General features: G+C 43.5%; 1 protein-coding gene across 1 annotated transcript in view; it reads left to right on the forward strand.

Annotated features, from left to right (window-relative positions):
• CEP112 (centrosomal protein 112) overlaps positions 1 to 26,720 on the forward strand; it is a 733,320-nt gene that overhangs the window by 441,853 nt on the left and 264,747 nt on the right. The window contains exon 21 of the mRNA XM_063960841.1: positions 22,227 to 22,409. Within this exon, the coding sequence (XP_063816911.1) occupies positions 22,227 to 22,409 (183 nt within the window). The remainder of the gene's footprint in view (positions 1 to 22,226; positions 22,410 to 26,720) is intronic.

A 26,720-nucleotide genomic window follows, 5' to 3' on the forward strand; every position in this document is an offset into this window, starting at 1 on the left:
ACCGGTTTTTCGTTTCGTCCTTACCAGCGTCTCTTCCGGACAGGGAGCTGGTGTTGGCAGCGATACAAAAATTGTGTCATCAGAGGGTAATTGTTCCAGATCCCCCGTAACAGCGGGGGGAGGGGTTCTACTCGAGCCTATTTGTAGTGCCGAAACCGGACGGTTCGGTCAGACCAATTCTGAATCTAAAATCCCTCAATCCATACTTGAAAGTTTTCAAATTCAAGATGGAATCTCTTCGAGCTGTGATTTCCAGCCTAGAAGGGGGGGATTGTATGGCGTCAGTAGACATAAAGGATGCCTACTTACACGTCCCGATATTTCCTTCGCATCAGGCCTTCCTCAGGTTTGCGATACAGGACTCTCATTACCAATTTCAAACATTGCCGTTTGGCCTTTCCACGCCCCCGAGAGTGTTCACCAAGGTTATGGCGGAAATGATGGTTCTCCTTCGCAGGCAAGGGGTTTCAATTATCCCGTACTTGGACGATCTCCTGATAAAGGCGAGGTCCAGGGAACGGTTGCTAAGGAGTGTGGACTTGGTGCTGTCGGTACTTCAACAGCACAGTTGGCTGCTAAATTTACCAAAATCTCAGTTGCTTCCGACCACTCGGCTGTCCTTTCTGGGCATGGTCCTCGACACGGAATTACAGAGAGTTTTTCTTCCTCAAGAAAAGGCTCTAGAACTGCAGTTGTTGGTCAGGGAACTTCTGAAGCCGAAGACTGTGTCCATCCATCAATGTACACGAGTGCTGGGGAAGATGGTGGCGACGTACGAAGCCATTCCGTTCGGCAGGTTTCATGCCCGGGTTTTCCAGTGGGACTTGCTGAGCAAATGGTCCGGGTCTCACCTGCACATGCACCGGAAGATAAGTCTATTTCCCAGGGCCAGGATTTCCCTCCTGTGGTGGCTACAAGGGCCTCACCTTCTAGGGGGCCGCCGTTTCGGTATCCTGGATTGGGTACTTCTGACAACAGATGCGAGTCTCCGGGGCTGGGGTGCAGTCACCCAAGGCAGGAACTTCCAAGGGAGATGGTCGTTCCAGGAAGCGGGTCTCCACATAAATGTTCTCGAGTTAAAAGCCATTTACAACGGCCTGCTACAGGCAAGAAGCCTTCTTCAGGGTCGACCTGTCCTGATACAGTCAGACAACGTCACAGCGGTGGGACATATCAACCGTCAAGGCGGCACAAGGAGCAGAGCGGCAATGGCGGAGGCCACAAGAATCCTTCGCTGGGCGGAACAACACCTGAGCGCCCTGTCAGCAGTCTTCCTTCCGGAAGTGGACAACTGGGAAGCAGACTTCCTCAGCAGACACGATCTCCATCCGGGAGAGTGGGCTCTTCATCAAGAGGTGTTTGCAGACGTGACAAAGCGTTGGGGACTCCCTCTGATAGACATGATGGCGTCTCGTCTCAACAAGAAGCTTCCGAGGTATTGTTCCAGGTCAAGAGACCCCCAAGCCAGTGCGGTGGACGCTCTGGTGTCTCCGTGGGTATTCAAGTCGGTGTATGTGTTCCCTCCACTTCCTTGTATTCCAAAGGTGCTGGGGATCATTCGGCGAACAAGGGTTCAGGCGATTCTCGTAGTTCCAGATTGGCCAAGAAGGGCCTGGTATCCGGACCTTCAGGAATTGTTAGTGGAAGATCCTTGGCCGCTTCCTCTAAGAGAGGACCTGTTGTTGCAGGGCCCATGTGTGTTTCCGGACTTACCGCGGCTGCGTGTGACGGCATGGAAGTTGAGCGCCAGATCTTAGCTCGTAAAGGTATTCCACGAGAGGTTATACCTACTATCCTCAGGGCTAGGAAGAAAGTTACGGCGAAGCATTATCACCGTATTTGGAAGAAGTATGTTTCCTGGTGTGAGTTTCGGAAGGCTCCTGCGGAAAAATTTAATTTGGGGCGGTTTCTCCACTTTTTGCAGGCTGGTGTGGATGCAGGCCTGAAGTTGGGCTCCATCAAGGTGCAGTTTTCGGCATTGTCTATTTTCTTTCAAAAGGAACTGGCTGCCCTCCCAGAGGTTCAGACGTTCGTGAAAGGAGTTTTGCATATCAATCCTCCGTTTGTGCCTCCTGTGGCTCCATGGGATCTGGACGTGGTCTTGCAGTTTCTCATGTCTGCCTGGTTTGAGCCTTTGCGTAAGGTTGAGTTGAAGTTTCTCACGTGGAAGGTTGTCATGTTGTTGGCACTGGCGTCTGCCAGGCGGGTGTCTGAGTTGGCGGCCTTATCTCATAAAAGTCCGTATTTGGTCTTTCATTCGGATAGGGCAGAATTGAGGGCTCGTCAACAATTTTTACCAAAGGTGGTCTCCTCGTTTCACATTAATCAACCTATTGTGGTACCGGTGGCCACGGATGCTGGGACTGTTCCAAGGTCTCTGGATGTGGTAAGGGCGTTGAAGATCTATGTCGCCCGTACGGCGGTAGCTAGGAAGACTGGCACTGTTTGTCCTGTACGCTTCCAACAAGATTGGTCATCCTGCTTCCAAACAGACTATTGCACGCTGGATTTGTAGTACGATTCAGCAGGCTCATTCTTCGGCCAGATTACCGGTGCCGAAGTCGGTGAAAGCCCATTCTACCAGGAAGGTGGGCTCGTCTTGGGCGGCTGCCCGGGGCGTCTCGGCTTTACAGCTCTGCCGAGCGGCTACTTGGTCGGGTTCAAACACGTTTGCCAAGTTCTACAAGTTTGATACCCTGGCTGATGAGGACCTTGAGTTTGCTCAGTCGGTGCTGCAGAGTCGTCCGCACTCTCCCGCCCGGTCTGGAGCTTTGGTATAAACCCCATGGTCCTTTTGGAGTCCCCAGCATCCTCTAGGACGTAAGAGAAAATAGGATTTTGGTACTTACCGGTAAATCCTTTTCTCCTAGTCCGTAGAGGATGCTGGGCGCCCATCCCAGCGCGGACTGTTCTTGCAGTGTTCTTTGTCGGTTCACTTGGTTTGTGTTTATGGTTTCAGCTTGTTGCTGTTGGTTTTGCATACTGTTCTCTGGTTTGCTGTTACTCCGGTTATACGGTATGGTTGTGGTGTGGGCTTGTATGTCTGTAGCCCTTAGTTTTCACAAAAATCCTTTCCTCGAAATGTCCGTCTCTCCTGGGCACAGTTCCTATAACTGAGGTCTGGAGGAGGGGCATAGAGGGAGGAGCCAGTTCACACCCAGTCTTAAGTCTTTTCAGTGTGCCCAAGCTCCTGCGGTTCCCGTCTATACCCCATGGTCCTTTTGGAGTCCCAGCATCCTCTACGGACTAGGAGAAAAGGATTTACCGGTAAGTACCAAAATCCTATTATTACACTCTAAACCTTATGCAGCACTGACGGTACAAAGTACCCGCAGAGCGTACACACCTTATCAATACACTTTTAAACCTTATACAGTTAGGTAATGTAATACGCTTTAAACCCTAGCAGGGAAAAGAGGACACAACACCGTTTTGTAGTAACACTGGGCTCCGACACCTCAGCGTATATATCTGGAAGGGGATAACAATACAATTTATACACTACAATACAACAGAGTAAATGGCTACAGTCAGTGTACATACGTGAGAATATTCGCATGCGCTTCCTGGTCCAGTCCTCCGCTAATCAGGTAGATAGCGTTAAGAGTCTTCTGACCGGCCAGGCAGCAACAGGCTTTTTATACACTACTTCCAAAAGCAATACAATGGATACTGTAATCTCTTTGTCCATTGGACACAGAGATGCATCTTTACATTACAGGAGTGGTCATAGTTTGATTTGAAAAGGTGGGCGATGTCTTTCTCAACTGCTCTTGTGGGTGGTCTCCTCTGGATTCCCGCCGCATACATAATATACAGTAAATACAGTTTATATCTATATTCTACTTCTGCACATAACTATATGCAGGAACATGCGATCTTCCTCTAACCATCACCGGAATGTTACCCTTAAAATACCCTACAGCTGGATACTAGACATCACCTTATAACCTTAGTCTGTCCCTTCCTATCATGCAAAGGCGAATCCCTTAGTCCTGGAATGATTTAAACTGTTGATACTTGCTGATGTGGTGCAGGGGGGGCTATGTGTACAATGTGCACTATTTGGATTAAATATGTAATGTTTTGATAACCCTCTATGCGCTCACAAACTCCGCCGTAAATACCCATACCACGCGCAGGACCGCGGGAGCGACCATACGCAAATTGCGGATATGTGCACGTACGGCGGAACAAGTGCACGCGCAGCAGGCATGTGTGTGTTAGTACGTGGTGTATGTACTGGAATATTTTTCGTCTTTGACAGTCCACCCTTTGGCAGTCAACAATAACTGCCACTATCAAAACATTAAACAGAAAAATATACAATACAATATCTACAGATGATTGGATGGTAGGAGGAGAGGTGTAGGCGGGAAATGTATGAGCTAGTGGGATAGTAAAAGCATGTATGTATGAATCCATGTCTGAGGGGCATGTATCATCGTGCCGTATATGTTCTAGATAAGCTTCAAGGTATTGCGAAGTATATATTAAATCCTTCTTATCCCGTATTAAGGGTCTGTAAGTGGGCCAACAAACACTACCGAGCTCTTTTCGGCTTCTTGTTCCAACAAATGGGGTGCACATTTAGTTGATGATACATGAGTGCTAATATATGTGGATATCACCTGTCGACTATGTGTGTCACTAACTGAAGGTTGTAAAGATTAAGATAAGACACATATCTAAAATACATTCAAATAACATGTTCGTAATCATTCTTGGGTGTAGTCGATGTCTTTTCCGGATTGGTGTATCTGGGCAAAGGGGGAGACAAAGGTAAAACGGGTGAAAGAAACGGGCCATGGAATTCATTTGCAATCCTTATCATAACATTGTCTCTATGGATGGGTCGTAAATTAAATCTGCTGCTGTGACAATGCCCCCGCTCCTTAAACTCATCAATTTTGTGCCGTGCTTGCGCCGCATCAGAATTCGAACACACCTAAATATCAAACCAAAAATGATGACGACTCCCAGGATGCAAAGGAGAAACTTCCCTGCACTCATAATAACATTTTGAGCCCACTCTCCTAAACCTGAGAACCAATTGCATGGGTTCAACCATGAGACCCAGCCGGTCAGTTCATTACAGCAGTCAGGTTAAGGTTTTGTCTCCTCTGGAACTCCCACTTCAACTGCAAGATATCGTCCATCTTTTGATCGATGATCTCGGTTGGGTCATCAGTGCTGTTTGTAATATACGTGCAGACATTCACACCATATTGAGTTGCCAAAGTGACACAGTACCCACCCGTCACGGCTGTGATATAATTGAGGACCATCCTATGCTGGATCAGTTCTGTCTTGTAAGCTTGCAACTCCCTACCCGTATACCTGAAGGTGTCGTCATACATCTCAGTGATATTATCTATCAAGTACGCTAGCACATGGATATGCCTATAATTTATAATTCCTCTGGCAGTACGGGTGATGTCTAATGCGAGAAGGAATTGAATCCCGGTGGATTCGTGGATCAAATCAGAGGCTACGTGCTCTGTCCTATCTATGAGGTGTCTCTTGATGATGTGTTCATAGTGAGTATGAGTATAAGGAGGCTGAGCACTGCGGTGAATGTCTTTCATCTTATGGGTTATGGTCATGACCTCTGGCAACATAACACAATCCCTCTGAGTTTGGGGCAAGCCACTTATACGCCTTCCTCCCACATATGAAATAGGCATCATCGGGGAGAATATATGGGACAGAATATGACATTACCATATTACAAACTTTCCAAGTGAAAAACCCAATCCCTAGTTCTCTCATCTGTTCAGTACAAGTATCAGGCTGTATAATATGAGCACAGTACCCTGGTGAGACTTCTCTAACCCACATGGTCTTGCTTCCTCGAGTATACCTATACCGAAAATACCTTCCACTGTTGGCTATTTGGCGTACAAGTTCAGAGTCTATGGGTATCCTATCAGCTCTATGCAAAAAGGCCATGGTCTGGTTATTCCATGTCACCTCCCAATTTCCTGGTTTTCGGAAATTGGAAATGTTGAAGCATAATAAGGATCTATCTACATGATACTGGTGGAGCTTCAAACTAGGGGGCCTAGAAATATTAAATTTCTTGTCCACCGGTCTCCCACCCCGTAATTCGAGTACCTCATCTATTGCTAAAGGGTACGGTACTAGTCCTGACTTGCTCTGACCTTGAGGTACTTGTGAGCACACCCAGCATTCTGTTTGGTTTAAAACCTTACCCACTAGTGAGTGGTAATCACTCAATGGATGATGGTCCATGTTGATATTAAGGCTGGACTGACATCTCTGGATGCACCCATCCTCAACTATGTTCTCACAATTCTTACAAATGCAATTTTCCTCAGCCAATAACCCTTCACAGTGCCTCCGAACTCCCTGACTACCAGATAGTTTTCTAATACTCGCCTTTGCTCGAGTGATGTGTTGCTCTTGGAATTCTACAAATCCATCCTCGCCATTAGAACCCATTCCAGATCCTTTCCATTTCCATTTCCAGACCCATTCCAGAACCTCTCTGGGACTCTCACCGGAACAGACTGTTCTGTTCAACAGGGTTAACAGGAAAACCCAGAACGCAGTCTCTTGGGGTAAGTCCATCTTGTTAAGGGAAGAGAAAGGAAACAAGAAGGGGGGGAAGGGAAGGGGAGAAGGAGGGTAGTGGGAGATGGAGAAAATAATAAAAAAGAAAAACTGGTGCGACAACTGCCTCTTGGTATTGTTGTTCTCCGCGCTCAGGTGCTGTGACAACAGTCCTGCCTCTCAGCCTTCCCGGAACAGACACTCCAGTGATACGATGTTCTCTACACCCTGCTCTTTGTCACGGGTTCTCTCTGGGTCTGCGACCTTCTTACAGTGGGACGAGTGGACCCAAGTCTCTCTTTCGGCAACCTTTAATGCTGTCGTGCTGGTTAGTAAGACTTGGTATGGTCCTTCCCACCTGTCAATGAGGCAACCTGAGTGTAGAAATTTTAGAATCATTACATAATCCCCAGGTTCAATGTCATGACAATTACTGTTCGGTAGGTCAGGAATCACCAGCTTTAGATTTTTGTTTTGATTCCTCAGATGCTGGCGCATCTTAACCAAATATTTTACAGTCAATTCGTTATTGCATTTCAAATCATCTTGGGGGTCTATCGTTAAATGGGGCTGTCGACCAAAAAGAATCTCAAAGGGTGATAGGTTAAGGGGGGACCTGGGAGTGGTTCTGATGCTGTACAATACTAGTGGCAAAGCTTCTGGCCACAACAATCCAGTTTCAGCCATCACTTTGCTCAGCTTGTTCTTAATAGTGCTGTTTACTCTCTCCACCTTCGCACTCGCCTGTGGGCGGTACGGAGTGTGCAGCTTGCTATTAATTCCCATCAGTTTGCACATAACCTGAAAGACTTCACCTGTAAAATGGGTACCCCTATCGCTTTCAATTATTCTAGGGATACCATATCTACACACAAATTCCTGCACAATTTTCTTTGCAGTGAACGTAGCAGTATTTGTGGCAGCAGGGAACGCTTCTACCCAATTGGAAAACACATCAATACAGACTAACACATATTTTAAATTCCTACAGGGTGGTAACTGTATGAAATCAATCTGTATTACCTGAAAAGGGCCATCTGTCGGCGGGATATGGGATGGTTCTGTTGGTATTGACTTTCCAATATTCTTCCTCAAGCAAATAAGACATGTCATTGCTCTCTTACCCGCATGAGAAGAGAATCCTGGCTCACACCAGTAGGCTCTCACCAGCTTACACATACCCTCTTTACCCAGATGAGTCAGACCGTGTGCTGCCTCAGCTAAGCTTGGAAGATATGCTCTGGGGGCCACTGGCTTACCCTGTCCACCTGTCCAGAGTCCTGAGGACTCCTGGCCATATCACTTTAACCTCCAGACCGCCTTTTCCTGTGGGGAACACAAATTTAGCATTTCACTTAATTTTTGTGTATTGATGGTGTTGAATATCATCAGTGATGTGATATCTGTTTGTATGGGGTTGCTGGCTGCTGATTTAGCAGCTTCGTCTGCCCGGCTGTTACCAAGTGAGATTGGATCTTGGTTGTAAGTGTGTGCTTTGCACTTGATAACAGCCACTCTGTCTGGTTCTTGTATCGCTGTTAGAAGCCTTTTTATGTGGGATGCATGCGCTACAGGTGTGCCAGCTGCCGTCATGAAATTTCTGAGGCGCCATAGGGCCCCGAAATCATGCACTACTCCAAAGGCATACCTAGAATCTCTATATATATTTGCTGACTTACCCTTGGCCAATTCACACGCTCTGGTTAGGGCGACCAGCTCAGCAACTTGTGCTGAGTGCGGTGGGCCCAGGGGTTCAGCTTCTATGACACCTCTGTCATCTACGACTGCGTATCCAGTACACAGGTCTCCCGAGTCCGTCTGTCTGTGGCAACTACCGTCAGTGTAAAAAGTAAAATCTACGCCTTCCAGTGGGTTGTCACTAATGTCGGGTCTTGCAGTGAAAGTCTGGTTTAAATATTCCATACAATCATGCGTGTCAGTATCTGCACTAAATACTCCTACACCATCATTCTCATCCTCCACCCTTTGTGCCTGTCCAGGCACACCCGGCAGATAAGTTGCAGGATTTAGTGCACTGCATCTCTTTATGGTGATGTTTACAGGGGCCATTAGTGCTAATTGCCACCTTGTAAACCGCGCTGATGAGACATGTCTGGTTTGAGCGGAGTTCAGTAAGGCTGACACTGCATGAGGCGTATGGACTGTCAGGTTGTGTCCTAACACTACGTCTTCGCTTTTACTCACTAACAAAGCTATCGCTGCAACACTTCGCAAGCATGTGGGGAGAGACCGCGCTACGGTGTCCAACTGTGCACTGTAGTAATCTACCGGCCTGCTGGCATCACCATATCTTTGGGTTAGGACACCTGCCGTACACCCAGCACTTTCCGTACCGTACAATTCAAAGGGTTTCCCATAATCTGGCATGCCTAATGCAGGTGCCTGTGATAGGCACTGTTTGAGTCTCTCAAATGCCAGTTCGGACTCATCTGTGTGCGAGATCCGATCTGGTTTGTTTGAAGAGACCATTTCTTGCAAAGGTAAAGCCAGTATGGAGAACCCTGGGATCCAGTTTCGGCAGTACCCACACATTCCAAGAAAAGTGCGGATCTGTTGCTGGGTTTGTGGCAGAGTCATGTCGCGAATCACCTGTATTCTATCAGCGGTAAGGTGTCTAATGCCTTGCGTCAAGCAATGTCCCAAGTATTTTACCCTGGTTTGGCACAACTGCACCTTATCCTTTGAAACCTTCTGTCCCGTATGAGAAAGGTGAAACAGAAGCTGTTTCGTGTCTTTCAGGACGATTCGAGTGAATCAGAACACAACAGTAAATCATCTACATACTGTATTAATACTCATCTGCTCTCAGGTTGAAAGGATTGTAAACAGTCATGCAAAGCCTGGGAGAAAATACTTGGGCTGTCAATGAAACCTTGGGGTAGGCGAGTCCAGGTGTACTGTACTTCCCTGTATGTGAATGCAAACAGGTATCGGCTGTCAGGGTGCAGAGGGACAGAAAAGAAAGCAGAACAGAGGTCAATGACAGTGAAAAATTTTGCAGTAGGGGGAATTTGCATGAGGATGACAGCTGGATTTGGCACTACTGGGAATTGGCTCTCAACTATCTTGTTTATCCCTCTTAGATCCTGCACTAGCCTGTAACCCCTCCCCCCACTCTTTTTCACAGGGAAGATGGGACTATTGGCAGTGCTGGACGTCCTAACTAGGATGCCCTGTTGTAGCAAGCGCTCTATGACTGGGTACACTCCTAATTCCACCTCTGGCTTCAGAGGATACTTTGGGATTTTTGGAGCTATCCTACCATCATTTATTTCCACTACTACGGGAGCTACATTCGCCATCAATCCAGTGTCTTGTCCATCTTTGGTCCAGAGGGATCCCGGTATTTGTGAGATCATTTCCTCTACCTTGGATGGACACCTGTCTATACCAGCAGACTGTGACATTAGCCTTTGTGGGGTGTCTAACATATCCTGCACTTCCTGAACGTGATTCTCGGGTATATCCAAGAAGACACCCTCAGGAGTACAATATATGACACACCCCATTTTACACAATAGATCTCTCCCCAGTAGATTAGTCGGAGCCGATGCAGCTAACAAAAAGGATTGCTTGGTCTGCAAAGGCCCTATCGTAATCTCCGCAGGTCTACTCAAAGGGTAGTGTTGTACTACTCCTGTTACTCCCATTGCCGAAATTGTTTTACCCGTGGTTTTTATACCTACCGTTGAATTTAACACTGACCTGGCCGCCCCTGTATCTACAAGAAAAGGTAGTGATCTACCAGCTACATCAACTGTGACCTCAGGTTCACTACCAAGGCTAGCAATCAACTTCACTGGCTGCAGACTACAGGTGTGGCCCAACCCTTATTGTATATTGTGACCCTCCCGCAGCGCGCTGGCAGCTACAATATGTGAGGGGGGTAGCTGAGAATTTTCAGAGGTCTGCCAGTCCCTCCTAGGTGGGTACCTCCTTGTTTCCCCTGCATGCGGCTCATAACTTCTCCTATGCGATCCCTGATCCCTATCATGTGTATTATAATGTGGTTCATATCCTGGTCTAGGGGGTCGATATACCTTATGTGTGCCTTTATAACTGCAGTTCCGTGCAAAATGTCCTTCCTTCCGGCAGTTATAGCATACTACTACATGCGACTTACCATCAGGGATCTGGGGTTTTGGCTGATGCGGTTTGGATGTAAGGGCATTTATACTTACTGTCATCAGCTTATCCCCCTGTGACTCCCTGTGCTTAATGACGTTCCGATCGTGCTCGATAGTGGACTCTCTTAATGCAGCCACCGAGATACCTCTCCAGTTAGGTAGAGAGGTTTGTACCCTTGTTCCTAATGTCTCTTTTAACCCGTCCATTAATACTGACACAGCAACCTCCCTGTGATGTACATTTTCCTTAATGTCCTCGACCCCAGTGTATCTAGCCATTTCCTGCAGTGCTCGATGGAAATATTCAGATGCCGTTTCACCTTCTTTTTGTCTTATGGAAAAGATTTTATTCCATTTGACAACAGTAGGGAAATATACTCCTAATTGCAGATTAATCTGTCGTACATTCTCCTGAGTGTACTCATCAGTGAGAGGTACTTCTGCGTCTAATTTTCAATCAGTAATGAATTTCGCGGGGTCAATATTGGAAGGTAAACATACTCGTAGCACTGTTCGCCAATCTTTGTTTGTGGGTTCGGTGGCGTTACCTAATTCTTTAATAAACCTCTGGCATGCGACTAAATCCTTTCTGGGATCGGGAAATTCAGACATAATTGTCCTCAATTCTGTCCGGGACCAAGGACAATGCATAGCAATGTTCCTGATGGGAGTGACTCCCTGAGCGTCAGTCTTCCCATTGGGGACTGCGATCACCCTGACAGGATTTAATTCAATTACATCATTCTGAGTTGACTCCACAATCTGAGGTACTATTGTCTCTGCATAATGTATGGTACCGTACTTACCTGTGGACACGACCTCACTTATCCCTCCGCTAGGGGGCCTTACAACTGATCTTACTGGTTGTGCCGTGCCCAACTGAGTGTTCTGTATTGTAGCTGCTAGAGAGAGTGCCGATATCGTGCTGGGCTCATCTTCTTGCTCACAGTCTTGAGGAAAGTTTAAAATGGGATACAACTTGCACGGGTTAGCATTAGTACATTTATCAACTATACTCTTATCAGGTACCAATATGCCATTGTCTGTAGCCACTTTCTCCCCTACAATATACGGTGGTGGTGGTGCGGTTGCCATAATTTTCCTGCTAGGTTTGGAACCTGCTGCGTAAGCTAGTTCCCTTTGCATATCGCCCTCTTGCTGCCATAAGTTTAAACAATCTGTATGTCTAATCCTTTGTTTTCTGGATTTTATTAGACATATCCTACTCCTTAAATTCTGCATTACCTCTGGTTCAAAACTACCTATCCCAGGAAATGATGCTTTATCCCCCACAGTCATTCGTGTCCATTCATCACAAAAGGTCTCAGTGTGGGGACCATACTTCCCCCACATTACCAACCGAGCTGACCCCCTGGGTCTCAATTCTGCTGTCTGAACCCTAACTGAGGAACGTCCCTGTGTTGTGCACTTTGCTCCCATTGTGGACCCTTTTAATTCAGGAAAATTTCTTAAAATGCTCCAAACACAGTAGTCTAACGGTGGAAGTCCTCAAAGTTCTTCCACTAACTTCTTCTGCTCCGAGTACCACGGATCCGCCCTGTTTAGCTGACACGTGTAGCCATTGCAGGCCCTACTTCGGCCTATATCCCCTGGGCCTTTAGGAGTAACTTACCGTACCCAGTGAATATCTGCCTAAAAGACAATGTTTACACAAATCACGCTTGCATGTGCTTTACACAACGCGTATGATGACGAGATTTACGCACAAATATGCAAAACTTCGTATCACATTGCGCCACGTATTGCTCACACAACCGTGCGGTCCAATCGTACCGCTTATAGACACTTGCTATCTATAAGATGTAGGATCACTGGAGTCTTCACACTGTGCTCCAAAACAGCCAGAGTGTAATACCAAGAAAACAACAACTTCACAAAGCTTTATCACACTCCGTTGCACGTGTTCACCTAGACCGTGCTCACCGAGTTTCATCGAGTTCACCAAGCGGGGTTCAATACATTCACACCTTTTTCAGCCCACACTAACACTCTATAGTTTTCTGATCAGAAAAATATCCTTTCCTGTTAACTGATAGCTTTCCCCAGAGGTAATACAGTAGAAAAGGTTTTATTTAAACTACATTTTGGAAACCGAGCAATTTGTGCTATTGTAGCGTGGCTACTGTTCTGCCCCTAAACTAAACAATGCTATTGTGTAATTTGTACTTAGCGGTCGTACCCTTACGCACGTTGCGTAAACACGCGACCATGCGTATGTCTTTACGTTGCGTACGCAGTCCCGTACTTTGTCCGAGACACGTGTACAAAAAGCGTACGCAATAGTACAAATCCCACACTTCTATAAATGTAAGCGATATTACCTATAATCGTTTACTTAACACAACACAGTTTCTTTCTGTATAAACCTGTTTAACTAGGCCAGTCTGTATTTGTGTTTTACGTTTACTTCCTTAATATTTATTCTATATTTTAACTAAATAGCAACAAATTTCTCCGTACAGGTCTAAATGAATCTAGTAATCAGTATTTATGGCAACAATATGAGCAGGTATACAAATACAAAGTACAGGTGTATGCTTGTGTTGTGTGCGCATTTGGCGCCACAATAGAAATTCACAGACCTTTAAAATAGCTTTGCGTATTTACTTCCCACCAGCATCCCTACAAACCATGCAGAGCAGACACCATCTAAGCAGCAATAACTTAGGGTTTCCAGTGTATTCTACGGCCAGGAAAAGGTTCACGTAGGATACCCTTCCGCCCTTTGCTGATAGATAAAGTCTGCTTTAACCTGCTAGGTTGCGGGTATGAGGAAAAACCGGACGATGCCCCCAATTGATAATGTCGATATTATCTTAAACCATAGAGCTATACCTTTAAACACACCTTTACCATGGGGCCGCTAGACTTAATATGCACTCTACGTACTTTGTACGCTATTTGCGTACAGAGTCCAGTACCGTGTACGGACTTAGCGTACAAACGCCGCTCTGGGGGTACAAGTACCCCCAGCGCGGCGTTTGTACGCTAAGTCCGTACACGGCGCGCACACACTCTTGATAGACTTTAAACCTTATTAGTAATGCAACGCAAATGATATTATTACACTCTAAACCTTATGCAGCACTGACTGTACAAAGTACCCGCAGAGCGTACACACCTTATCAATACACTTTTAAACCTTACACAGTTAGGTAATGTAATACGCTTTAAACCCTAGCAGGGAAAAGAGGACACAACATCGATTTGTAGTTAAACACTGGGCTCCGACACCTCAGCGTATATATCTGGAAGGGGATAACAATACAATTTATACACTACAATACAACAGAGTAAATGGCTACAGTCAGTGTACATACGTGAGAATATTCGCATGCGCTTCCTGGTCCAGTCCTCCGCTAATCAGGTAGATAGCGTTAAGAGTCTTCTGACCGGCCAGGCAGCAACAGGCTTTTTATACACTACTTCCAAAAGCAATACAATGGATACTGTAATCTCTTTGTCCATTGGACACAGAGATGCATCTTTACATTACAGGAGAGGTCATAGGTTGATTTGAAAAGGTGGGCGATGTCTTTCTCAACTGCTCTTGTGGGTGGTCTCCTCTGGATTCCCGCCGCATACATAATATACAGTAAATACAGTTTATATCTATATTCTACTTCTGCACATAACTATACGCAGGAACATGCGATCTTCCTCTAACCATCACCGGAATGTTACCCTTAAAATACCCTACAGCTGGATACTAGACATCACCTTATAACCTTAGTCTGTCCCTTCCTATCATGCAAAGGCGAATCCCTTAGTCCTGGAATCATTTAAACTGTTGATACTTGCTGATGTGGTGCAGGGGGGCTATGTGTACAATGTGCACTATTTGGATTAAATATGTAATGTTTTGATAACCCTCTATGCGCTCACAAACTCCGCCGTAAATACCCATACCACGTGCAGGACCGCGGGAGCGACCATACGCAAATTGCGGATATGTGCACTTACAGCGGAACAAGTGCACGCGCAGCGGGCATGTGTGTGTTGTTAGTACGTGGTGTATGTACTGGAATATTTTTCGACTTTGACAACTGGCACCACTTTCCTTATGGAATCCAGTTTAAGCTCCTCACCCTCACTTCCAAAGTACTTTATCACTTTCCCCTCCTACATCACAGAACTAATCTCAAACCACACTCCCTCTGACCGTCTCCGCTCTTCCTCTGATTGTCGCCTTGTCTTTTTGCTGATTAACTCCTCCCATTCACGTATTCAAGACTGCTCCTTTGCTGCTCCCCTAATCTGAAACTCGCTGCCCTACCCTATCAGTCTGTGTACCAGCCTGCATGGATTCAGACGTGCCATGAAGACACAACTGTTCATTAAAGCCTCCTAGCCCTCTTCACATTCTTAACTCACATCCTCTGCCCACCCTCCTCATCTTTTTTCCAGTTCACCTCCCAGTTAATACCCCCTTTTCTACTAAAATTCCAGTTCCGACTTGGGTTTTTGAACACTGTTCCAACCCGGGACACTTTGCAGCTGAGTTATTCCCAGGTCGGCCCCTTTTCACATGTGTTTTTCTGTTCTGTTGGCACTTGAAGATGACATAATCTTCAAGCGCTGGTGATCCGGCTCTCCATAGACTTTACACAGTACCTGGTTTGGGTGACCCAGGTCACCTGTTTACACTGCACCATTACCTCGGTCAGATTCCCTGGTAACTGGACCAGGGATATTTTTTGTGGAACCCTTTTCCACTGAGCCATGACCCTGGTTGACCGCCAATAACCTGGGTTATTGCGGCAGTGAAAAAGGAGTATAATACTCCCACTCCCTTAACCTCTAAAATCTCATGAGCAGGGCCCTACACCCTCTTCTTCTCTACATGCAGTATCCCTGCCTCCCACTCAGTTAGTGACTCTAACCTCTCTGTCTGAACTTCCCAGGACTTTGGTCCATTGAGTAATACTATTTTTATCAATAAGTTGATTTCTTGTCTTTTTTTACTGTTTGAATTTTTTTCCTGTTTACTGACTGTCTCTATTATTGAATTGTTTCATTGTCATTTTTACCTGTACGAGGCTGTGAACATTTGGCAGTGATGTACAACTTAGCATTATAATAATTTTAAGTGTACAAATACTAGAAGTTTGCAGAATGTGGTGAGAAAAAAAACAACACAATAGTGGTCTCTGCATATTCATGTGAACTTGTGAATATATACCCCTTTTAAATGTGACCGAATAACTTGACCCTGATCTGCCAATATCAGTGAAGCCTTCGGCTGTATACACACTTATCAGATGGAGCGGACGCCGATGATTCTGGCAGCAGATCCATTTGAATATTCCTGCCCACTTGTGATGTCATCCAGTGGCTGCTGCAGCCGACCTATTGCGTAGACTTGGCTCTGCTCTACCCACAGCCAGATTTACAGATGTATGCATAATATATATCGAGATTGTCTTTGCTGCAGGACCAACCTATGTCTGTGATCGGGATTCCGGCGATCCCGACACCACTCAGGAGACTGGCGCCATAAGACCGACAGCCGCCATCCCTAAGGATAGTATCCGGGTGAATTTTAGGATTAGGTACCATGGGGGGTTAGGGATAGACACTGGGGGGGGAAGGGGTTAGTCCTAGCCGCCACCCCCAGAGAGCTAGCCCTAGATGCCACCCCCAGGGGGTAAGCCCTAGCTGCCACCCCCAAAGGGGGAGGGGGGGGCAGTAAAAATACTTACCCCCTCTGACGCCTGGATCTTCAGGGTCGGGATGCCGGTGTCAGTCATGTGACCGTCGGTATCTCGACAACCGGATATCATACTGAATCCCTGGGAACAATGTAATTTACAGACATATCGAATGTACACACAGGCCGATGTGCTAGTGATATCATATGTTGCAATATATAAAAAATTGTTTACACAGCCTTTCTCTTTGAGCAAGCAATAAACTGGATTATTGGCAGAATAACAAATTTCATCCTGAAAGTTATGCTTTTATAATTCATATAGAATAAGGTATTTTTCAAGTATGATATAGGTGAGTGTAATTTCACAGCTAATGATTACATTTATGATTATACTTTATTTTTTTGCAAAACTTTTTCTTTATTTTCATGTTCATTGCAGATCATATTCTTTTTCACCTTTTAATATGAGTCAATTATATTCACAAGTAATGTTCATGTTAATTCACTGGAGTATTTTCATACAGACACAAAAATGGGTCATCAAAGCGTATCAGGGACTTGTGATTTTTATATGGTGGAGTTCTTAGGGGCCTATTTATCAGGAATCACATCTTTGGCTTAAGTGTTCTTTTTTTTTTTAATCACCCTGATGACTACAAAATCTCAATGTGTATAGTTTGTAGCAGAGAATGGGAAAGGGGGGACATGATAGAAACGTTCACATATACAGTAGCAAGAGTTTTAACAAAGTCCAGGAGGGAAACATTCTTCAAACGAAGAGAAGCAATGGAACACGAGGACTTGCACTGAGACTGGAGGGAGGTTCAGGGGAAATTTGAGGAAAGATTGCTTCACAGAAAGGGTAGTGGACAAGTGGAATAGCCTCCCATCAGAGGTGGTAGAGGCTAAGACAGTAGAACAATTTAAACGTGCATGGGATAGACATAAGGATATCCTTACAAAGAAATACGGATCAAATAAGGTTTGAGATAAAAATATGGTAAAAAAAATACGGGGTGGGGCAGACTAGATTTGCCAAGCGGTTCTTATCTGCCGTCAAATTCTATGTTTCTATGAGAAATGACTGTTTAGTATTCCATAAACTGCTGTCTAGGACAGCGGCTCCAATAAGAGACAGTGAGGAATTCACAGCTAAAGTTTTCACACGTTGTTAAATTTTATCGTCTCCATAGAGAACTATGCAGATAGTTGCCAGTCACTGTAAGGGGGCAGTTCAATTAGGCCCAGCGTAAGTTGGCTACACACCTGTACAATCCCCTGCTGATCAGGTTAACGCTCCCGATCAGCAGAGCAATGTGTCCCCGGCTTGACGTGCCGCTGACACCCGTACACACACATACAATGTGTATATGGGATCGGTAGGTCAGTCCGACAAATATTAGACTGCACATAAGATGCGACCTCCCGATCCCAGCCATTGCAGAAGCATTATAAGTCATTTATCGGCTAACACTCCTACATCGGCACTGCATGCACACCTAAATATTAACGGACCGATGATTGTATAGGTGTGAACCCAGCTTTAGTCATGGCCACAAGTAAGTGCAGCTATATGGGTCTGTCTAGTAGAATATGGTTCATAGGGCGTATTAGACTTATTTATTAACCTGATGCAGATAATTGTTTATCCAACAGCAGCCAAAATGGGTAATTGCCGCAAATGATCTCAGATGCATGGGCCCCTTTACTCACTGTTTTTTGGTGATGCCTCTGCAAATATAGTAGATGTGTACTGAGAAGTTGACAAATGTACAGTGCAAAAAAGTGTCAACTTTCTAACACTTTAGAATGACCCTGTCTAATAAAATAATTGTTTCCGTTTTTCTCTTAAAATATTGCTAAGTTTTGTGAACATTAAGCCTCTAATTGATCATGACAATGAGGTGACATCTGCATTTTTTACTTGTTGCAATTTAATGTGTTTTTTATTTATTTTTTTATTTTAAGCACAGTTCATCTAGAAATGTGCTTCTCCACCTAAGGGCCCGGGATGTGTAAGATGAGTCCCATTAAAAATATAGGACTACACTCAAGGGGTGATTCAGAGTTGATCGTAGATGTGCACATCTACGATCAGTCACACTGACATGCGGGCGGACGCCCAGCACAGGGCTAGTCAGTCCCTGCCCCGTTGCACAAGTACAAAAGCATCGCACGGCGGTGATGCTTTTGTACTGGAAGAGTAGCTCGCAGCCAGCGCAGCTCCTGCACACTGGCAGGGAGCTACACGTCGCTGCCCGGGTCGTAGCGGCTGCGCGTGACATCACGCAGCCGCGCCACCCCGCCCCCCAACAGTTCAGGCACGCCTGCGTTGCCCGGAGCACGCCGCCGGCCCGCCCCCTCCCGCCTACCGACCGCCTCTGCCTGTCAATCAGGCAGAGGTGTTTGCTAGCTAAAGACAGATGGTTATTCCAATGAATGTGTCCTATCAGCCATAAACTCATTCTTATCTCAGAAAAGTTTTGAGTCTCAGAGCCGACGTCACTTATTAGTCTCTCTTTTTATGTGAGTGGTATATAAACTTGTCTCTCACTCAGCATGCTGCTACAGACCACACACTACTCTACCTTGTAACGCATGTGTATGTCTTTCAGAAGTCTGCTGAAGATGTTACATACATAACCCTGCTCATACCCAACTTAGCAGCAGGAGAGTAGCTCACAATATATAAAGGATATCAACATTTATCTTCTAGAAACAAATAGTCCATCTTATTACGTGAATATCATAAATTTCATGAACTATTAACTGTTACTTTACTGGTGTCTCTAGAGATCTGCCGAACATTGCTCCACCCCACTCCTCCTGGCATACACAGTACATACAGTACATATGTGTGTTCTACAGACCATTCGATTACTGATATTTTCTAAAGATCTGTGGAAGTTTTCTTCTTTTCAATGTAATCCGTGACTGATACGTATTGATAATGTTCTGCAGTTTTGCTATTTACTGGCCTACAGGAGATGCATGCCAAACATGGGGCAGATGTATTAAGCTTGGAGAAGTGATAAAGCAGTGATAAGTGGAAGGTGATAACGCACCAGCCAATCACCTTCTAACTGTCATTTTTCAAACCTATAACGATTGGCTGGTGGGTTATCACCTTCCACTTATCACTGCTTCATCACTTCCCCAGGTTAATACATCTGCCCCATTGCTCTGGTTTGTTTTTCTGAACATCACCTGCCTCATACTGACACTTAAATCCTGCCCATTCATAACTGTTTGTAACTCAACTTGGAGACAAATTGACAAAATAGTGAGTTAGCTTAAAACCTGTTCTGAACAGAATTTGTTCGTTTCAATTGATTAAGGTTTACTTCAGGTTGAAAATATCCTAAATAATTTTAATAGTTTTAATACAGTGCGTTGCTTTAGAAATTGGCCAAAAACAAACGTGTTCACTAAAAACACAACTGTTCATCAGACTCACAAATGAAAACAAATATCTTGTTAATAAGTCTCAAGTTTTATGGTTGCGGATTATTCTTAAATGTTCATGTGAACATTCATCTGTTATGAAAATCTTCATGGTAAACAGATCAGTAATTTCTAAGTACTAGAAGCTGTTTAAAATTCTCATGTTGTTTTTTGGGGGTTTTTTTGCCAATGCCCGTTACTTAATGTCACTTTCAAAATTAGGTGGCAAAATATTGGAAAATATTTGTGTATTACACTTTTTTTATTCTGTGCCTCTTCCTTCAGTGATTTTATCCTGAGCTACAGTAATAGGCCGGATTCTCATGAATATAGGCTCAACCCACAAAATTCCTTTTCACTGATGAAATCATCATTGAATGACATCACAGAATGAAGTGAGCTCTGGGATATTTAAAAAAAAAACTTGGTTCTTGTTGTACATTAATGATTACAAACAATAAGGGTTAGAGAGTTTAGTGTCTGTGTTGGACAGTCACTTTTCAAATCATTAATATACATTTACACTGACAGAGTGTTCATTTATCTTAGGAGTCTGATGCTTACGTATAAATCCTTTGCATGTAAATATTTTCTCCATGATGGGACTTGCAAGTATAATATTTCATTTAATTGAATTTGAAGCAAACATGACATTTTACATTGCAGTTTTATGCAAAAGATAAATCACATACATGGGCACTTCACTAGACAGCATTTTACATATCGCTAGCATAAACAGTGCATGTAAAAGGATGGGGAACAGCTACTAAACAGCAGCATCAACCCTAAATAGAAGTCTTCAGAAGTTTTACATCCCAATCAATTCTTTTTCTGTCATTTCATTGTTCCAGCGATTATACAAATTGATAGTATGCATTGTTGTATCAGAAAGCATTGAGAATGTGATTCATGTAAATCTTAACTGGAGCATCACAGCATGTTCATGTAGGAGGCCCACACTGATACTTAGACATCCGTCTCGTATTATCTCCCCCATATCAACATAACATTAAATGCCAGAATAGTAAGACCGAGCGCCCGGTATCATTTCCATATCCTTTCCCGGTGAAAACGCCTCTTTTCCCCGTCCCTTTAAGCGCTTTAATATCCAGAGCTGCTGATAAACGTATCCCAATGCAAACATTGCACTCTTGGTTCCCGTCTCTTCACTCAAACCAAGACGTCCCCTGGCTCCATGAGATGCTCCACGGAATCTGCCTCCAGGAAGCGGCAGCACAGCTGTGGCGTACGGTCCAGGCTTTTTCGTCTCTTAAACAGGATCAAATTATGAACAGGCTTATGTGCAAGTCTTTTCTGTCCCTGGATTCTCACGCTAAAGATCGAGAAAAGATATGGTGTTGATAATTGGCCTCCCCTGTTCTCTCTTTTTTTTTTTTATATTCATCTCTTCCCAAAATCCACCAAAACTGAAGAGAAGTCTAAGTGACTGCTGCAAGCAGCTGTGTGGCCTAGAGATTGCTGGGGAGGCTGGCTTCCTGCCGTCTCTGCTTCAAAGACAGCCTGGATGCTTGTAGACTGCAGGCCAGGTAGGGTGTCTTTATACCCAGTCTGTGAGGATTAGTATCAAAGCAGGAGCAGCCTGGGCCACCGTCTCGTCTTGCCATTCACACCCGGCTGTGAGAGGCAGCGACTGGCTGAGGTCACAGTATCCATGGTAAGGAGGACTGGGAAAATATCCTGAGAATAGAAGGCTTTATGAGAATCCATGGCGCATCCATGAAAACAGCAGGTGTCCCCTGCAAACACATTCATCTCTTTATGTCGCTATACAGTAGTTGACAACAAGATAATAGGGCTTTGTTTTGTTAATTATCTTTGCAGAGAAAAAAATGACAACTGTACTTATTCCAAAAGAAGAGCATTGAGCTAAAGGTCTTCTTTACCTAAAACCCTGCACAAATGTAAATATAAAACCAACAGATTGATTCTTTTACCACCCATTTCATGTTCCGAAGAGCTAATTCCACATTGAAGTTGTTTATTATTCACAGAGCTTTATGGGTTAAGCAGCAGCACAAAAAATCTTTACATTCCACTGTGCGTCAACTTGTATTATTTAGCCACTGTTCCTCTTTCTGCCTTTGGTTTCTGCTAGTTTTATTTATTTATTTATTTATTTATTCATTTGTGTGTGTGGTTATTTTGCGGGTATGGAACTGCCAAAGGGGGAAGAACATATGGTAAGTTTGATGACTCATTTATTTAAGTGTATGTTTAGTACATATGGCATTATTTTTGTGGGGTATGCAGAAGTAGGTGGTGTTTGGAGGGTGGTAGTGGGGGGCAGAGATGAGGCACTGCATGAGTTGTCATGGTGACAAGGATGTTCCTGTGATGAACTGTACTCTCTATTGTCCAATCAGATTGTGGAGTTGAAGCTGGAGCATGAACAGAAGAAAACATACCTTATCCAGCAGCATAGCACCGAGAAAGACAACATCATCCAGGACCATGATCAGGAAATCAGTCGGTTGGAGAAACAATTCAAGAATAGCATGTTAGAGCACGAGAAAAATGCACAGGCGTGGAGAGAGCGAAACGCACAGGTAACCACATCTGCACTGCATGGTATGGCGCCGGTTTGCCTCTACATCTGTGGCTACTCTGTTAGAAATGATTGCTGCGCCTTGCTGGGTTCCCACAACAGGGTGCAGGTTAATAAATACATCCTAATTTTTTACATTTTAATTGGTAATGTCAGCCATATGCAGCCGCTTGCATGTCTGGCGTTTAAGATTTCCTATCTTCCTCATCCGCTTTTAGGTGGAGGCAGTTTTATCTTCTCACTCATACTGTGTGTGAAACCACAGGTAGCCAGATTAAGAGTCCCGTGGTGCCTTGATACTCAGCCTCATGTTCTTTTATAATGGATTGGCTTAGTGTTTGAGGGTGGTGTACTACAGTGCCTGCTTTCCTTAATAAACCATCTGCCTCAGCATCTCAGCCCTGGAATCAGCGTGGAATAGAACACTGTTTTCCATACACCTCTTATCACTTGGCAGGTAACCGAAACGTGCACAAAGGCAGCTCTGGCTCTTATTATGTTTGTCCATCTACTGTGTTTCTCCTATTATTCCTAGCTGACAGGCTGTCTTGCATGATACTAATATTAGATGTATAGTATCACTTACACCCGCTTCCCTAACAATATCGATCTGTGCGCTCCCTGTTGGAAGCCATATTTCAGAATAACCCCCGGCTGTGGTCTGATTTGATGCTTTGGATGTGCAGCAGTAACAAGAGCTGTCAGCTGGGACAATAACCTTTGCCTGTATTAAAACCTTCAGTATATTGCCCCCATTATGTGTTAGGCTCATTACGACATTTATTCTGAAGGCCTGTGGTAAATTTGTTTGATTCTAGGTTTCACTTGGCGATGTATACAACTATCTGGTTACAATGGCATAATCCATTAAACCTTCTTTATATACTGTAAGAGTTGGTCTGCAAAGTTAACTTTTAAACGTATTTATATATATATTATTATTATTCTGTAGTCAGTATGAGTAATAGTTATTGGATGTCCAAAAAAAACAAATATGGTTACGTACAATTTTATTTCCTCCCAAATTCTCTGGCTGTTCACAAATTGGCTAAAAAATAAAAAAATATATATGTGAACCGTACCCTATTTGAGACATCCTTTTAGATGTATATAGAAAATCCCACACAAATGTGTTGAAAATTAATGACAGATTTGCTTGGAGGTCTACGAGTGAATCCTCCCTTAATGGCTGACGTTTATATTCAGAATCTGTCCATCTTAACACTAATAATTCTGTGTTTACCTGTGATTGTCATTAACATACAAGACTAGTAATGCTTCTTCAGCAGCATATCCACTGTTTCATGGAAATTAAATCGCGGAACATCTCTTGTTTGAGTTTATTAGAATAGCTTTAAAATTGGATAACGATGTTGTGTCTTTACTCTAGAAATGTACCTTTTCTGAATATGGACCACTTTATCATAACCCTTCCCATAGTAATATTTGTATTGTGCCTGTAGACTCAAACACTTCAGGCTAGAATATTTTCACATTAATATATGTGTATTGGATCTTTAGACCCACCCGATCCAGGAAAAACTTGGTCTATAGACCTGATACTCCAAAAACATTTTCATAGTATTATTATTTCCATGAATCTATAGAATTGCCCACATCTGCAAAAACTTTCTTCTAGTAATATCTCTTTTGTCCATCTGCAGAACCACCCTCTCCCGCAAGAGCCTCCTCACATTGATATCTCTTTGCCGAACCTATTATAAGATAGGACCATTATAGACTCTCCAACTTCCATAAGAACCTTATATATTATTTGACATTAATATTCCTTTTTGGATCTATAGGCTTGCCTACTCCCACAAAAATGTTATATCATATTAATATTACCTCATTGTATCCATAGGTTTGCTCAGCCTTGCAAGAACATTATAAATATTAATCTTTTTCCACTGACTCACCAGCAGCTTGTTTTTCCTTCTCAAGTCTATAGAGAGACAGAGAATTGTAAGGAATGAGTCTCCTATTAGCCTATAGGTTTATACAATCATATATTTTTTTATTTAGTTCACCATCATGTAAGTACTCATAATCCATTGGCCATGTATCCCATAATTTGGGTTCATATCCTTTCTATTAAAAGCAACATCTTAGCTTATCTCTTTACTGGTATTCTAACCATGTCCAGCACCAAACTTTAGTGCTAGATCACTTCATTTGCTTAACTGATTTACAGTATTGATTCCTGCAAAAACATTCTATTAAGTTGATTTCTCTACACTGGGATCATCAGCATGTCGCCCCATTAATAAACTCAGATCTTAAATACTGTTCCATTGAAATTTTAAACCACTTGTTGAAGAAAATGTACTGGCATGTCTTCACTTGTATTTTCATTTCTATTATAGTATTAGTGTTGTTGATATACAGTATATAACCAATCACAGTACAGAGCATTGTACAGGTAATATGTATTCATTCACATAATCCTGACCCATTGGAGTTTATAGTCTCACCACTTTCATCTCCTCAACCCACTTCAATTTGGTTTACGCTCTCTCAACTCCACAGAAATTAACTTTTCCCAAGGATGATGATGTTCTCTTCCTCTCTAGCCTTTGTTGCACCTGCCTCCTTCCCCTTCAGTCTATCATTAACACAAATGGCCATCTCATTTTGCTCTTCTGCTGCTCTGTGTAAGCGTCCCTCCTCTGATTCACTGGCTCCCCATTCTACACAGAATACTGTTTAAACCACCCCCACCCCACCCCGTACTCATAGTATGGAGCTTTCAGTTTCTCTTCTCCCTTTTGCATCTCAAACCTAATTTTTGTCTACACTGCCTCTTGTCCTCCTCACTCCACCACCACCTGCCACCTCATTTCCACTCTGGTCACCTCCTCTCACAGCCACATCCAAGATTTCTCCCATTCTGCCCCACTAACTTGGAACCCTGCCCCACTAATGTGGAACCTGGATCTTACTCCCCTACTCTACCAGACATTTCCAATGTTATAATGTAACAGGTTCCAAGTTTAAGGAACCAGTGTGTTTTTGGCAGTTTTGCTTCTAAATTTAAAGCAGGAATTAGTTATAGGGCAAAACCATCCTTATAACCAAGTGGTGCTTTAAATTTATCAGCAAATTTGACGAAAACACACCAGTTCCTTAAATTCAGAACCTATTCTATAAGCCCCATCATCTTAAAAATACATATTAATATAAATTTAGCTACAATAACACAAGCCTGTTTAAGTGTAAGTTTTCACATCTGAAGAAATTGAACTCATCATTTCAGGAACAAAAATACTTCAATATACTTTTCAACTAGTACATTCTCTTACTTTATACCCATTCCAACTAGAACATGTCCTTACTTTATGTCCACTCCAACAGGAACATGTCCATATACTGTATTACAGATCCACTCCGAGAACACGTCCTTACGATGTCCTTACTTCATATACATTCCAACCAAGGACATGTCCTTGCTTCATATACAGGTTGAGTATCCCTTATCCAAAATTCTTGGGACCAGAGGTATTTTGGATATTGGATTTTTTCGTATTTTGGAATAATTGCATACCATAATGAGATATCATGGTGATGGGACCTAATGATAGCACAGAATACATTTATGTTACATATACACCTTATACACACAGCCTGAAGGTCATTTTAGCCAATATTTTTTATAACTTTGTGCATTAAACAAAGTGTGTGTACATTCACACAATTCATTTATGTTTCACATACACCTTATACACACAGCCTGAAGGTCATTTAATACAATATTTTTAATAACTTTGTGTATTAAACAAAGTTTGAGTACATTTAACCATCAAAAAACAAAGGTTTCACTATCTCACTCTCACTCAAAAAAGTCCGTATTTCGGAATATTCCGTATTTCGGAATAGTTGGATATGGGATACTCAACCTGTACACTACAACAAGAAAATGTCCATTCCAACAAGAATATGTCCTTATGATGTCCTTACTTCATATCCTTTCCAAATTAGGATGTGTCCTTGCTTTATATACACAAGAAAATGTCAATTCCAACAAGAGCATTCCTTTATGTCATTCCAACAATATAATTTTCTTACTTTGTTTCGACTTCAACAAGAACATGTCTCATGTTATGGTGACATCACCAACAACTAAATTATTGATCTGAAAAATGTGTGCTATGCCCAACGTCACTGGAAGCTGTCCTAAAATCACTTCATTATCTTCTTAGTCATGGCTATAATCATTAGATTATAACCCTGCATTTAAACCCGGTTTTCATGTTATCTGCTCATTGAAGGAAAACTTCTCCCACAAGAATACATTTTTATCTACTTTTGAGTT

This window comes from Pseudophryne corroboree, chromosome 3 (assembly GCF_028390025.1).
Source record: "Pseudophryne corroboree isolate aPseCor3 chromosome 3, aPseCor3.hap2, whole genome shotgun sequence".
Lineage (NCBI taxonomy): Eukaryota > Metazoa > Chordata > Amphibia > Anura > Myobatrachidae > Pseudophryne > Pseudophryne corroboree.